The sequence below is a fragment of the Xenopus laevis genome, chromosome 6L, assembly GCF_017654675.1.
Source record: "Xenopus laevis strain J_2021 chromosome 6L, Xenopus_laevis_v10.1, whole genome shotgun sequence".
NCBI classification, from domain to species: Eukaryota; Metazoa; Chordata; class Amphibia; order Anura; family Pipidae; genus Xenopus; species Xenopus laevis.
In genome coordinates, this window is record NC_054381.1 from 125,114,809 (window position 1) to 125,131,311 (window position 16,503).

At 38.3% G+C, this 16,503-nt stretch overlaps 1 protein-coding gene across 1 annotated transcript in view; it reads left to right on the forward strand.

Moving 5' to 3' along the window:
• Positions 1-16,503, forward strand: part of chd7.L (chromodomain helicase DNA binding protein 7 L homeolog) — a gene marked incomplete at its 5' end in the record, with an annotated part of 99,224 nt that overhangs the window by 35,474 nt on the left and 47,247 nt on the right. The window contains 1 exon segment of the mRNA NM_001091800.1: positions 12,036-12,448. Coding sequence (NP_001085269.1) covers positions 12,036-12,448 — 413 coding nt within the window.

Genomic DNA, 16,503 nt, shown 5'->3' on the forward strand with positions numbered 1-16,503 from the left:
GTATGAAGATCCAAATAGGTCCCATACCTGTATCTCCAACAAGGATCCTATTGTACTTACAATCCCATTAGAAAAAGTCATGAGAGATTGATGGCGTGGCCTCTATGGCATGGGGCAGCTTAAAGGAAAACTATACCCCCCAAAATGAATATTTAAGCCACAGTTTATATCAAATTAATTACATTTTATTTATATATATATAGATAGATAGATAGATAGATATAGTCTACCCTGATGAAAGTTCCGCACTGGAACTGAAACGTCGGATATAATAAACCTTTTGTTTGCTTGACTGATGTTCATGTCATAAATCCTTGGAGTGCTGTCACATTGCTTTGTTGTATATATATTGGGTATTGGGTAAATATTGCCCTTTTACATCTCTTGGTGATTTGGTGATGGTCTGTGTGCTGCCTCCGAGATCACCTGACCAGAAATACTACAACTGTAACAGGAAGAAGTGAGGAAGCAAAAGACAGAACTCTGTGTGTTAATTGGCTTATGTGACCTAACATGTATGGTTTGTTTGGTATGTTTGTGTGCACCGTGAATCATACAATCCCAGGAGACTGCCCTTATTTTTTTTTTTTTTAAATGGCAATTTTCTATGTATGATTACCCAATCGCACATACTACTAGAAAAGTATATTATTATGAAAATTTACATGAAGCAGGGTTTTATATATGAGCTGTTTTATGCAATATCTTTTTATGTTTGAGGGGTATAGTTTTCCTTTAACAAGGTCAGAAACCGCACTCTATGGGGCAGATTTAACAAGGGTCAAAGTGAAAATTTGAAATTTATGGTCAAATTCAACTACGAAGTTATTCAAATTCGATTTGAGTTTTTTTAGAAAAAAAAAATGTGAATTTGGTTTGAGATTTATTATAATCTGGTCCTTTAAGAACTCAAATGCGACTATTCTCCACCTAAAACCTGCTGAATTTTAGTTTAAGTCCATGGGAGAGGTCCAGGGTTCAATTTGGAGTTGTTTGCAGCCTTCCTGACGTTCGAGTTTTTTAAATTTGAATCAAATTCGATTTTGAGTTTTCAGGTTGATTCTATTCACCAAATTGATTATATTAATACATTCCGATAGGTCAAATTGGAAGCATATGGGCGTTTTTAAAAAAAAAAAAAAAAACTCACAAATTCGACCTTTGATAAATGTGCCTCTATGTATCAGGGTTTCTTCTAACCTGTACAATAAATGTGTGTGTATGTGCTGGCGTAGATACTCTTCTGCAGGGTAGAGCCACATGTTTAGAAATGCTGGGCACATCCTTATAAGTAAACAGGCTCTATACCCTGATCTTTGTTCTTGAAAGCCAGGTATTTTGTACTTATCCTACACCACAGCCTTCTGACAACTGCAGGATTAAAAAAATATAAAGGTGACCCTATTCTGCCCCATTTCAAAGCCATGGATGCAAAACTGAATTGGCATTTATTGCTAGAGTGTGTACTCCTTTTTTTTTTTTATTCTTTTTGTGAGGTGTAGTTGTGAATGCTCATAGTTGTAGTGCAGGGCTGCTATGGATAATGAATGAATTTAGAATGCATCCACCTATGAGCCCTGTATCTGCATAGTTCTTTTAAGGTGTTAAAGGAGTAAGCTAAAATTAGCAATTACCAAAGCTTATTCTATAAAAGAAGCTTTTGAAATTGTAATCCTTTAATTACCATCACAGAGCTTCCCGTGCATTGACTGGTTGCAGACATTGTTTTTTTCCCCCCTTGGGCATCTGTATGTAGGAAGCAATATTCTTTTGCGCTGCTTCTTGACCTAAAAATTTTAATTCAGTTGTCTTTTTTTGTTAGTCGCATGGTGCTTACCAAGTCCCTCCTTTATCGTAATAATGGGCATGCACCGCACCTTAATGAGTAACTTAAAGTAGACAATATAAAATATGGTTTATTCTCTTTTGCTCAGTTGTTTAGACATACCTCCCAACTGTCCTGTTTTTAGAGGGACAGTCCCTCTTTTGAAAGCTCAACCTGCAGTCCCTCGTTTGTACTGGAAAGTCCAGACTTTGTCTGCACTGAACAGGCAGAAAAAGAAACAATGTTCCTAACTTAATTGGCCTTTGGCAGAGAGCCTAGTAAAGCCACAGCTGTAGATAATTTTGAGATAAGTAAATAAGTAATTGTTACAATATAAGATAACAGGTCACTTGGGAGAAGTTAGACTCACAGCGTAAAGGGCAATTCACCTTCACTAGCAAAACTGTAATAACTAAAAAAAAAAAAAAATCACAGAAATATCTTCAAACTTTCATAACATGCCAAATTTTGTAAAATGAACATGGTTGTTATGGGTTGTGGCCACAAAAAATGGGCGTGGTCTAAAAAAAAATCGGCACGCTGCGTGCAGCAACTTTTTTTGGCCCTCTTTTTATTTCCAAAATGTTGGGAGGTATAGTTTAGAGCAAGCCATTTTGGTTGTGAATATATACTTTTGCATAATTTTCCATTCTGAAATTGCACATTTTTATTTGGAGAGCTTTTTGAACCTATGGGTTCTGCAGTTTTTTAGGATCTTCTTTTAATGCAGTAAAATCTCATGCTGTCATGGGAAAACATGTTTTTTTTTTCTTCTTCAAAACACATCAGTTAATAGTGCTACTCCTGCACTGAAATACAATTCTCAATAGAGCAAACAGATTTTTTTATATTCAATTTTGAAATCTGACATGGAGCTAGACATATTTTCAGTTTCCCAGCTGCCCCAATCATGTGGCTTGTGCCTGCACTACTTTCTGGCATGCTGTTATTTCTTCTACTTAATGTAACTGAATGTGTCTCAGTGGGAGGACTTGGCTTTTACTATTAAGTGTTGTTCTTAGATCTACCAGGGAGCTGTTATCTTCTGTTAGGGAGCTGCTATCTGGTTACCTTCCCATTGTTCTTTTGTTAGGCTGCTGGGGGATGGGGGGTTAGGAAGGGAGGGGGGGGATATCACTCCAACTTGCAGTAAAGAGTGACTGAAGTTTTTTAGAGCACAAATCACATGACTGGGGGCATCTGGGAAACTGAAAATATGTCTAGCTCCATGTCCCGATTTCAAAATTGAATTGAATATAAAAAAATCTGTTGGCTCTTTTGAAAAATGGATTTCAGTGCAGAATTCTGCTGGAGCAGCACTATTAACTGAAGTGTTTGGAGAAAAAAAAGTTTTCCCAAGACAGTAGCCCTTTAAATTAAAGGTGAACAACCCCTAAGAGTATTTTGGCGCAAACGGGGGGCGGGGGTGTCAGCTCAAAGTTTCACCCCCTCCTGTTAAATTGAATAAAAAATTTCAGGCAATTGCCAGGTCTAGTTACAGATGTGTATTGCAAATGCCATATCTCCATCAATAGTAAAGCTATGGAGGGGCAGTCAAGGGCCCCGTGGGGGTAAATTGGTGGCTAGTGCAAAATTTGTAAACGGGCTTGTGGGGCTTTGATTATGTTAGTGATCCTCATTGCCTTTAGAGCAACTAGGCGGCTGCTTTTTGCCAACTCTATTAAAGTGCTGCTTGAGGGCTCTCTCCTTGCTGTGCTTAGCATAAAGGAAGTCAGTGGGATGTGAGAGTGGTAGTTCAACAACATCTGGAGAGCCGCAGGTCACTTCTTCCTGCTTAGCTCGCATGCTTTCCTTCCAGAACGATTGTGTCTCTGGCTGTGCTTTCAATGTGCTTGACTACGTAGCATGAGAATGCTGATAGAAATGATACGATTCTGCCCATTGGACCTGTCTGTGCCAATTCATTTGCGCTTGTACGTACATTTCCACAGCAGCCTGCGGAAGGAAGTTGCTTGATAGGAAGGAATCGCTTGTATCTCACACAAGCCAAACCTCTGACATAACCAGCCCATGAAACAGGATACTACAGTTGACTTTCACATTCGCTATTCCTGTTGGTGTTGTAATGCTAACCAAGATAAGGGCTGAAATACAACATGGCTTACTATGTCATTACACTTGGTGGAAATATACGAAGCTTCTATATCATCGCTCTCCTCATAATGCCTGGTATCCCACTAACAGGGTGCACTTCCCAAGCTTCTGTCTGTGTAGACCATGCAGAACAGCAGTTGTATGCAGTGGGAAAGTGAACTGTTGTTTTTCTTGGAAGTAGCAGCTGGAGGTTAAGTATGAGAATATATTGTAAGGCAAGAAAGAGTCAGCAAAAATGCTCTTTTTCACCTTTAAAGGGCAAGTCAACCCCAAAATAAAAATTTGCCTTATAAAGGAAAACCTAATTCCGAGCAACTTTCTAATATACATGCATTGAAAAGTTTCAGTGCTTTCAAAGTTATTCATAATAACACGTCCTGTGTTTGCATGTCCTGGTTGTTACTTTTTAAACAATGTTGCAAAAGTCTTGGTTCCCCAGCAAAGACAGGTCTGTTAATCAGCTGTCTTGTCTTATTTTGTATCAGTCTGAGCCACCAGGGAAGAGAAAAGAAAGGAACATACAAACTCTGCTTTCAGAAGTATTGCGTATACGACTAGTCTCATTGCCATTTTGGAGTCAGGAAGGAATATTTTCCCCCTCTAAAGCAAATTGGAGAGGCTTCAGATGGGTTTTTTTGCCTTCCGCTGGATCAACTGGCAGTTAGGCAGGTTAAAAAAAAGTTAAAAGGTTGAACTTGGTGCACGTGTGTCTTTTTTTTCAACATAACTTACTATGTACTACAAACCATAGAAAATGTGTAATGAATGTTTAATGCAAACTTGCTTAGAATTATATTTTCTTTTATGAGGCACATTTTCATTTTGACTTGCGCTTTTAGTATTCTATATAGAGTGATATTCTGATAACTTGCAATTGGTTTTCACTTTTTATTTGTGGTTTTTGAATTCTTTGTCATAATTTAGCAGCTCTCCAGTTTGCAATATCTGCAATCTGGTTGCTAAGGTCCAAATTACCCTAGCAACCATGCATTCAATCGAATAAGAGACTGAAATATCAATAGGATAGAAAGATGAGTAAGAAAAATAGCAATAAAATAATACATTTGCAGCCTTAGTTTTAGATGGTGTCAGTGACCCCCATTTGAAAGCTGAATCGAGTCAAAAGTCAAAGGCAAGTGATTAAAAACCTATAAATAATGAAGACCAATTGAAAAGTGGCTTATAATTCATTCTATAACATAATAAAAGTTAAATAGAGGTGAACCACCCCTTTAAAGGACTCCATTCTTCATTGTGTGTGTGTGTCCCAGTTCTGCTAGGCTACTAGTTCTACAGTTCAGTTTCATATGGCTTCCTGGATCGTGCCCCTGTAGCCGAGGTTTTTTTGTAGACTCTTTAGAAACTTGCCATGTGGAAGAGGATGTTTTGCACGGCAGTTGTGGGTGTGTGTTCTGTTCAAAGAGCATGTGGGTTATTTTTTTTTTCTGCTTCAATTACTTAATCAGTTAAAGCGATAGTTTGCATTAAGATAGTTGTGATGATGCTGGGATGGGTATACATACATCTATATAATACACAAAAGCCTTAAATATCCTGTAAATTATCCTTATAAATGGTGAGTTCTGATGTCATCAGTTATAAACAGTGAGTTTTGATGTCATTTCTGTCACATGACTCACTGAAACTTGTGTATTATAATAAATAAAGTACCTCCAGTTGTAAAATATGAGGATATTAGAAGTTACCTCGGAGTTCCATGACCTGTATAAAAACACGAGGCCGATGAAACTCCTCGGTAACTTATAATATCCTTATATTTTACAATAGGGGGTACTTTATTGACTATATAATATCTATATATCTATACATATACACATAGATATATAGATAGCTATATATTCACTGAAGAACCTGCATAGTTTTAAGATGGCCATGCAGTCTGCATAAAAGTAATCCAATCCATTTTTACAGGAGTTCCTAACACAGCTGAAATGAACTGGCCTATTTTTTCCAGATTTAAATGCAGCAATAACTGCACTGGCTGTTAATGGCCACTTGGGGAATTGGTGTGCACAAACGGCACGCTCGAAGATAACCCCCTTATAGCGGATACGTCGGTCTCTTCTTCACAGCTCAGTCATCAGGTTTTTTTTTTTTTATTCGGAGGATCTCATTGCCTTATCACTCCCTTGTAAAATAAATTAATCTGTGAAGGGAAGTTGCCTTTACCCATGTAGATATTCTTTGACTTTCACAGATGTTTCCAGACACTGCTATGGCTTTTTATTGCAATTAACTTTTCCTTTAAGTGCCATTGACTCTTAAGGGCAATATAGAATTTCCGAAGCTCTAGTTTATGTTGAAAGTATGGAAGAAATGCTTACTGGATCAGTGTTAGAGAATAGGGCCTCCTTGCATTGCAGAAAGGCCAGAGGACCCACTGTGAATGCTTTACTGCAGATATATATTATGTTAAAACTGGCCATGACTCCCAGCATCCTCAGCTAGCCAACTGACTTGGCATCTCTGCCAAAAAAAGCAATGGAAGGAATCTTATCCATGTTTTTAACTTTAATAAAGTTGCAGAGAGAGTTTAATCTCTCATTTTACCCGTGACCCATAGCAGGGTAGATAATCCAGCAATGCAGTAGTTAAACACAATGCAATATAAAAGAACATTTCCACTGGCAAGGCTTTCATGTTTTCCAACACTTGGCAATGTGTACTATATGCCCACGTATTGTACTCAGCCTAATTCTTTCTAAATTGTGATTTACGTTGTTACAGAGAACAGAAGGATCTGAAGGCTTTACTCATACTCGCATCCGGTTTGCTGTCATGTCAAACCAGATTTTCTCTCGTGCAGGCTCATATTCATTTTCACTTTTTTAATGCACTCTTAGCAGGAATTTAAAGGAAAACCTACCCAGTTAATAAACAACTTTTATAACCTTACTATGGAATGTTGCCTGTGCTGAAACAAACGTTCAGGTGAGATCAGTGAAAGAGCGCCACCTTATGGTCAGAAATAGAGCTACTGTGCAGCCACTCAAATTGGGCATGAAATCTCTTATTTGACTAAATGCAAATATAGAATGTTTTACACACTAGAATGATGGATATAGAAGACTGGGCAAGGACATGTACCATGACTCTCACACAGCCACATACATGTAAACATTCTACAGATCTAATAAAATACTGCAGGCTTGGAGGGATCCATATTTCTCGCTATGTTCAACTGCTGTTTACAAGACTGATTCCCTGAAAACAGCAGGAAAATCGTTTGTCCCTCTCTGCTAAGAATAGCATGCACTTTGCCATCATTTATTTCCATGCATGGAATCCTTAGCAGAAATGTTTTTGGATTATATTTGAGTGGCAAAACAAAAATTCCCAAACAGTGAAAAATGAGCAAAACGCATTGAAGTCAATGGGCGTCAAAATAATTTTGACACGAGCAACAATTTTGATATGCATGACTATTTTGTCCAAATGCATTAGTCAATGGGCGTCCGAACAATTTTTATACGCAAAACAATAGTAGGGGCAGGAAAATGCGGAAATTCGTCCGAAATCCATGATTGGTGGATAAATTCGCACATCACTAACAACAAGTGATCCGTGAACTGTTGTCCATTTTGGTTCTGGTCTTCTTGACCCTTCCTCTTGGTCTTGTATAATACCTAAAGATTTATTACATGAGACAAACTCTTGCTCTTCCAATTTACCTAGTGTGTGCTTAATTTGTTAATTAGTTTATTTATTTTTTTACTCTTTACCCTATCTTTAGTTTCTGCGGTCTACCAGGAAAGGGGGACACTTATAGACTCTCAAATCTATCCCAGTGCTTGTGTTTTGCACACACAAACACACACATATGCAGCCCAGCGTGGCTTTATGTTTGTAAAAGTGGGTTAATCTAATGTTTTCCTAGATTTCTTAGCAATGTAAATTGACTTGTGATCTTGGGGAAAGATTTGTACTTAAAATCAATCAAAACACACAAATTTGGTTGACGTTCCCCGGGAGATTGTACTGAAACCGTTGTTAAACCGGGATTTGCATTATTTTTTTTTTTTGGTTGATTGACATTTGTATATGTGTGAAATGGCAGATTTACTTTTTTCTTGTTGTAATCCTAAAATCGTGAAAAATCTGAAGCCCATTGAAAAAGTATTGATGTGTGTCACTGGCTCTTGTAGACAGGTTTAGGATTCATTATAGAGAAACCTCTAACAATGGGAGTGGGTACAGGGCCGCTCCTGCCCTGAGGCAAAGTACTGTAACTGCTTCCAAAGTTTGGCCTACTACTGTGAGGAAAAGCTTTGTTACAATTTAAATAGTTATATTGAGTGAATATGTTTGTGTGCTATAGCCATATTCCCATATCCATTTGTCTTTTGCTTTCCACAAATGCTTCTGTTAACTGCTTTTATGGCCTGGCCATGTGCCAGCCAGGCTGTATATTATTTTTTGGATAAGCCCTTGTTTAAAGCTATTGACAGTCTGAGCAGTTACAGGTTATGATTTTCATGGCAGAAGGGTTAACTCGGGTTACAGTGTAGTAGTAGTAGTAATAATCCGGATTGAATGTGCTGATGTGTTTTGCCCTTCCCCTAATTCACCTTTATACCAATCATTGGATTAATTTCTTTTTGTGCTAGCTTTAACTTACAGATCTAGGGAGAGGAGAAGGCACAATGGGTTGGAGTACTAGACACTTAGATGTGAAAGCACATTGCTGCTGCACCTCAATGTCTCACACCATGTCACCCATAGAGGTTGCTTGTTTCATCCTGATAGTTCACTGCAAAAGAGACTTTGATTCTGCTGAAACTAAAGCCCCAAAATGAATATTTAAGCAACAGTTTATATCAAATTAAGTGACATATTAAAGAATCTTACTAAACTGGTAAATATATATTTAAGTAAATATTGTCCTTTTTACATATCTTGCCTTGTACCACCATTTGGTGATGGTCTGTGTGCTGCCTCAGAGATCACCTGACCAGAAATAGTACAACTCTAAAGCTGGCCATAGTTGTAAAGATCTGTAAAAGATCTTTTCGTTATCGTGAGAACATGATTATCTCGACACGATCGTTTAAATGAACGATTTGTCCATCTACTGAAAAGACCATTTCAGGCAATATTGCCAGGAAAATCGGTGTAGCTGCCTGCTTGGCCCTGCAAACATAGATGGATTGCACTGGGGGCCGATAACATTTATTTTAACCTGGCCGATCAATTTTCGGACAGGTGTCGGACGAAAAATCGTAAGATGTACGATCATTCGATTCCCACTAACTTCATGATAATTTGACGGATTGGACGGATTTAGATAGAATCGGTCATTCACCAAAGAAAAAGCTTTGCGTCTATGGGGACCTTAACTATAACAGGAAGAAGTGTGGAAGCAAAAGACCGAACTCTGTCTGTTAATTGGCCCATGTGACCTAACATGTTTAGTTTGTGTTCACCGTGAATCGTACGATCCCTGGGGGCTGCCCTTATTTTTTAAAATGGCAATTTTCTATTTATGATTACCCAATGGCACAGACTACTAAAATAGTATATTATTGTGAACATTTTTAGTTACATAAAGCAGGGTTTTACATATGAGCTGTTTTATTCAATATCTTTATAGAGACTTATATTGTTTGGGGGGGGGGTATAGTTTTTTTTTTAACTCCAGGCATCACCCATTGCAAGGTTCCCTCATTGTCCCATTACCAAGATTGACCATAAACACACAACTTTTGGTTTGTTTTCTATATCGGATATCAACACAGTCTGCCGTTGATGGTGAGTTTAACAATTGTATGAATATGAAGTGCCTGTAAAGTTGGCCACAGACGCACAGATCCGATTGTACGAATCAACATACGATCTCCCGACCTGCCACTAACCATTCCGATCAAATAAAGTACATAAGAACAGATGAGCCGATGTTCTGCCCCTGACGGCAATCGTACGAAAGTTATGTGACTGACCAAAGCTAGTGACAGACTCCCTCTGAAAATCATACGATCGGCAATACATGCAGAGATATATATATATATATATATATATATATATACTGAGCTAAAATCATGTGACTGGAAAATTAAACTTGATTTTTTTTGCAAACAAACCTGTAGTTCTATAAAAAGGGGAGGGCTGTTTATAGACAACGTCTAACTTAGCATGACACGTGTTACACTTACAAGATCATATAAACAGCCCGTGTCACTGGGACTGATGAATGCTGTGGCAGCAACTCGCTGTTATGGGTGGTTTAGTGCCTGCCTTGCCTGAGCTGCATTACAGTCTCTCTTTTTTGACCCTAGATGGTAAAAGTATATTTGTGTGAGTTCAGTTGTATCATTTAGTGTTGATTGATAAACTACTTTGCATTCCATGTCCCCATGACAAAACAAACCCTCTCCCAGAGTACAAGATTGGCTTTGCAAATCCCTTCTTTAAAGAGCTCCTTTTTCCCTTGCCCTGTCCCTCCTCCCAGCCATCTGTTCTTTGTTATATGTTTGCAGAAACTGCTTTTCCTAGAGCCACCTTTTCACCTTCCCACTTCTCTCATTGTTATAATTAAAGTGTACCCTTTAAATGTATTTCATTTACCCTCTTCTTTTCAAATTAAATTATACCACCTGTTTTGGGGAAAAAAATCTATAATACATCCCCTTTAAATTACAATGCACTGATTAATTGCTTATTAGAATTATTACTGGCATTTGCTAACTCAATATACTTTGTACAAGTACAGAATAGGTACACGGCCACCCATATTGAATCCTAATCCCTCATCCATGGTTGGAAGCGTCATCTTTGTCTCTGGGCAACACATCTGTTTAGTTCCCAGCATGCTTGGGTGAACCCAAGATGGCTCCCGTAAAACAACTGTAAAAATGTGGTCAAGGAGGAAAAATTCTATGAAAATATCTGAGATCTCATGCATGAGATTCATGTAGTCCCAAATGACCACCTGCTGATCTGTGGTCTCATAAGTCTTAAACATATAATCACACCCTCTCCAGTGATTAATACTGTTTGTTCTGCAAATATGGACAACCCAAAGCATTGTGAATTGTGACACGTTATACTGACAATACAATGTTAGACATGGTTTAGCCAGAACTACTACTGTAAATGAAATGGTAAATTGCAACAATTTGCATGGTTTCTGTCTTTGGCAGTATGGATTTGTTGAAAATTTAAATTCTAAACTTCATATGCCTATACACGCCAACTTTTCCCTTTAAGGAGGGAGACTTGGAACGTTGTTTATATTTCTGCCCACTCCATTTAGAATAGTCAAGTTGTAAATATGACCAGGCTCCCCATACAAATATAGATTGCGAAAATGTTTAAAGGGGAACTATCGCCAAAATGAAAATTTAATATAAGCTTCAGCATATGGAAATAAGAAACTTTGTAAATACAATAAAATAAATATTTTATGTTACCCATTAACAAATTAAAAAGTACAGATTACCTTGGATATATCTTTATAAAGGCCATCGAACATTACTTTTCAGACTACACTTGTGCTATGTAGACCTGTTGGATGTAGTTGCTACTATAGCAGCACACTAAAATAGTTTCCAAAAAACATTCGGCATTTGGTGAATTCTAATAAAAGTGGGTGATAAACATGCGGCTTATATGTACTTCTAGCTAACCAACTGCATAATAGAGAGGCTAACCTCCAAGATTATTTGGTCAAATCTTTGCGTCTATGGCCAGCTCATATCTCGTGTAGCAAATGAGCATAATTGTATTGCCTTGCTCAGCATCTGTTAGATATGGCACAGCATTTTTATCATGTTCAAAAATGAGTTGCTCCATAAAGAGAATTATGCTTTCTTCAGTTTTTTTTCTATAAATTGGTACTTTAGAGTCTTGTTCCTTGACAGTTTCTAAAGAACATATTTAATATTCCATATTGGCTCAAGTGTTATGGCGGCTCCCTAACACAGGACTAGACAAAAATGTAAAAGTCCAATCCTAGAAGTCATTATTATCTCTTGGGGAATACCATTGAGATGTTTAATGCAAATTATCCCAGTATTGAATACTATAACATATTTTTAGCCTTGTAACATGTATAATCCTTGTTTTGTTTGCTTTTCAGCATTCTCCATCAGAATCTTTCCTTGATAACTCTATGCCGGATATGACTCTGATAAGTGGCCCCAATGCTTCTTTAATAAACACAGAAGATTTTTTGCCATCCATGCAGTCCCAGACACCGCAAAAGAAAAGGAAGAAAAAAAACAACCACATCGCCACTGATAAAACCGTTGAAGGGTTTGGTTTGGAAGGTTTCCCTGGGGAAAACCCTGACCTCTTAATTGACGGAGCACCAGATGGAAAGAAGAAGAAAAAGCCTAAAGTCAAAAAGGAGCCCAAGGAGCCAAAAGAGCCCAAAGCAAAGAAAGAGCCAAAGGAACCTAAGGCTCCTAAACAACCCAAGCCTCCCAAAGAGCCAAAAGAGAAAAAGGCGAAGACAACCACGCCAAAACCAAAGGCAAGCAAGAAGACCAGGTAAGATCAGGCATGGGCATACATCACTTAATCATTGCCAAATCTTTTCATGTAACAGCACCTTGGATCTTTCAGCATACAGAAATAAGAAACTTTCTAAATACAACCAATTAAAAATTCTGTACCATTTCTGAAATAACAAGTTTATCTTCAATATTACTATTTCAGCATCTGTTTCACCTCATTCTGTCTTCATTCAGGAGTTGTGTGTCAGGTGAATGATCCAATATATCTTATAGGGGGCTCCTTTTGCCTAGAAGATGTATTAGAGCTCACTCTAATCACCAGAAATCCCGTCTCTCTACATGCAGGATTTTGTTTGTACTGGAATCCGTTTGAGTGAGCTCTAATTCATCTGTGTGTCAGATCATTCATCTGACACCCAACTCCTGAAAGAAGAGAAACAGATGCTGAGAGAGGAAGAGTGAATATAAACTTGATTATTTCAGAAGCAGTGCAGAGTTTTTAATTGATTGTATTTAGAAGGTTTGTGGGGAAGCTTATATTAAATTTTCATTTTCGCAATAGTTTAATACATGAGTTGCTGTAATAAGTAAGTGTTGGATACTTTATCTTTGAAAGCTTCAAGCTGGGTATAATGCTGATAATTGTTAAAACCTGTTGCCTTTACAGGTACTACTAATCACTACAATATTCATTTGTTTTATACTCTGAGCATCTTGACAGAAATATTACTAAGTCTGCAGTGTATCTGTGGTGCTTAGCATGCACCTGGCTTCTGTGTGTCCTTAACATAGTTGATTTCTCCTTGTTGTGATTGTTTTAAGCTAGTCACATTTGCATTGTTGGACACTAGCAAAACTTTACTTAGTCTTGTATCCCATAGCAACCAATCTGATGTGTATCTTTGTCGTTAAAGGGATACTGTCATGAGAAAACATTTTCTTCAAAACATATCGGTTAATAATGCTGCTCCAGCAGAATTCTGCTCTGAAATCTGTTTCTCAAAAGAGCAAACCAATTTTTTTTATATTTAATTTTGAAATCTGACATGCGGCTAGACATATTGTTTACCAGCTGCCCCCCAGTCATGTGACTTGTGCTCTGATAAACTTCAGTCACTCTTTACTGCTGTACTGCAAATTCCCCAGCAGCCTAACAGAATGATGTACATCAAAACTATACAGTTGTGCTTGTATTGTTGGCTGGTGGTAAATTACAATATGCTGTAAAATTGCAATGATCATCCGGATAAAAGTGAACATATGTTCAGGTGGAAATATTACTTTCAGAAGAAGCTTGAGAGGCAATATACCAGCAACTCATTTCTGTATTTGTAGCCAAAATGTCTTACAACTGTTCTGAATGGATTCCAAACATCTGAACCTGTTTTTCAAGCTGTGACCAATGTTGGAAAATATATACTTTCCAGATGGAGGCATAGTCAGACTTGCCTAACCCAAATCAGCTGAGAAACACTGTTTGTGTTGTTAGAATTAAAATATACTTCAGGTTAGAGGCCAATTTTACAGTTTTAAGTTTTCTACGGAGTGAGACGTTGCATATATATTTGCAAGATATTACTGTTTATATAGTGTATACTGTTGTGTTCGAAGTAGTCATTTATCTGCAAAACTACAAATGCTGGACTCCACAAGCGTTTTTGGTTGGATCAACGCCCGCTGAAAACGCCCACGAGAAGTCGGATGGAATCGCATGCGTGAAGATATAACTGGACTGAATGAAAGTTCGGAGGTAAAAACTACATTACAACCGTCGCGACACGACTGTCTTCAGCCGACAGTCAGACCATGTAGTTGTTAACTCCAACTTTTCATTCAGTCCAATTATATCTTCACGCACGCGACTCCATTAACTTATCGCGTGCATTTTGTGGGCGGGGGTCGATCCTACCAAAAACGCTTGTGGAGCCTGATTCAGACCACCGCATTGTGGGTAGGTTAAATGTCACCCCAGCAGCCAGATTATGGCTGAAATCTCACACTAGAGAGCTGTGAAACATGAAAAATAAAAACCCATTGGCAGAATATATAATTTAAGGTGATCTAGCCCTTTAATTATTCATTTCAGTGTGCCAGTTGTCTTTAGATTTGAACCATATTGTGCTGCTATTGGCCGTATTACACAGAATACATTTTCCTTTACAAAAAGGCTGCTTATAGGGATACTGTCATGGGAAAAAAATGTTTTTTCAAAACACATCAGTTAATAGTGCTGCTTGAGCAGAATTCTTCACTGAAATCCATTTTTCAAAAGAGCAAACAGATTTTTTTTTTTAATATTTAATTTTGAAATCTGACATGGGGCTAGACACATTGTCAGTTCCCAGCTGCCCCCAGTCATGTGAGCTCTGAAAAACTTCAGTCACTCTTTACTGCAAGTTTGAGTGATATCACCCCCCCCCCAGCAGCTTCTAAATTGCAAACCTATCTGTTTGGTGGAAGGGCAGGACTTGCAACAAGGACCATCTGCTCTTACTGATGAGACAGACTAAAGTGCTATGTGTATATATAAATGTGTGTAGGGGCTCTATAAATTGGCATATAAGATACATTAACCTATAGAAATGGTGCATATTCTACAGACAGGTCTGTGTGGATTTCAGCAGTTGCTGCATAACTCCAATCCCATGCAAGCACCACTAGATTTGGGGGAACTTCTATTCACTTTTGTCAGTTTCACCAACTCTTCTGTTTGAGATTTGTACTGTATGTATATTGACATGAAGCAGAGCCATAAAAGACATAATGGGGGGCGCTATCCCAAGATATCCGCACGTGGCTCCAATTGCAGGCAAAACAGATTACTGCTTCAGTAGTAGAAGTGACTGTTCCACAGCTGGTTTCACTTCCCCCTATTAACGGCATGCTCTGTTGCTGATTAAATCTATGTATAGCTGCTCGCTTCAGTGTCCAAACTTGGCTCTCTAGCTGTTGCAGAACTACAGCGTCTGCTCTCCACAGGCAGGCAACTGTTGGAGTTTTATATTATGAGATGGACTTCAGCAGAAAGGGGGAGCTATCTAAATGCCAGCTCTACGCTTAAATATCGGTTTGCACCCCTTTGTCCATGCCAACTAAACTGCTAGCTATTCTGAGAAAAGTCTATTAAGGCTGATGACTAAAATAGATTTTCCTTTTTAAATGCATAAGATCCTGTCTGCCATGAGTGCAGTCTACTCTTGGATCCATTAGGACATGTCCTCAGTCTGGATCCCTGACAGTTTCCATACTGACATCTGCATGGCCTATTTTAGGTGCAAAATGTTGCTCTCTGTTCTCTCATGCCGTTGCTTTTCATAGCAGGTTACAGCCTCGTTTCGAAGCGAGTGGTGTCATGAAAAATGTTCTCCCTTTACCCGGCCTGTAATATAAAGTTTTGTAGTTGCACACAGGTTGCTTTACATAAAGTTGTTATAGTACAATGTAAAAAAAGGAGAGAAATGGCGTTATCTTGGGTTATGACCAAATTGTAATTCACTCATCGTCATCTATTTATGACTGACTCTTATTTCCCTACTCCTGAACTACAATTCTTCCACACCCTATAGCTCTGAATTTATCTCTCAAGTATGATCAAACGGAATCGCCATAAAAAGCCATTAAAGGTTGCCGACTCGGCCCTTCAAGACAAAATCAGCAGCTTATTGTCCCGTGCATGAGGTTTTTCCGGCTGCTACTTGGCCATAAATTGGTGGGATATTGCACAAGTTAGAAAATCTCATCTGCATAGATGCATTGACATGTTGAAGCAGTCCTCTGCTAGCTGCTCTCTATAGGTGTGGGTGGCTAATCTGCCCAGGATCCAGGGACATGAACGGTTTTCCCGTATATGCTCCGCTTTAACCTAAGGATCTTATGCTCAACACCTCACTCATTCTCTTCTTAAACACATTCAATTAGAACTGCACTCTTCGCTGGGATTCACTTTTATACAGTCACCCCACCCCTACTTCCTAAAAACACCATTTTGACCTATTGTAATATTAGCGGCATTAACTTGTCAACAGCCATTATTTATACTTTATGGTAATATTACATAGCTGGCTCAGTTTCTTGTCCCAATAATTTATA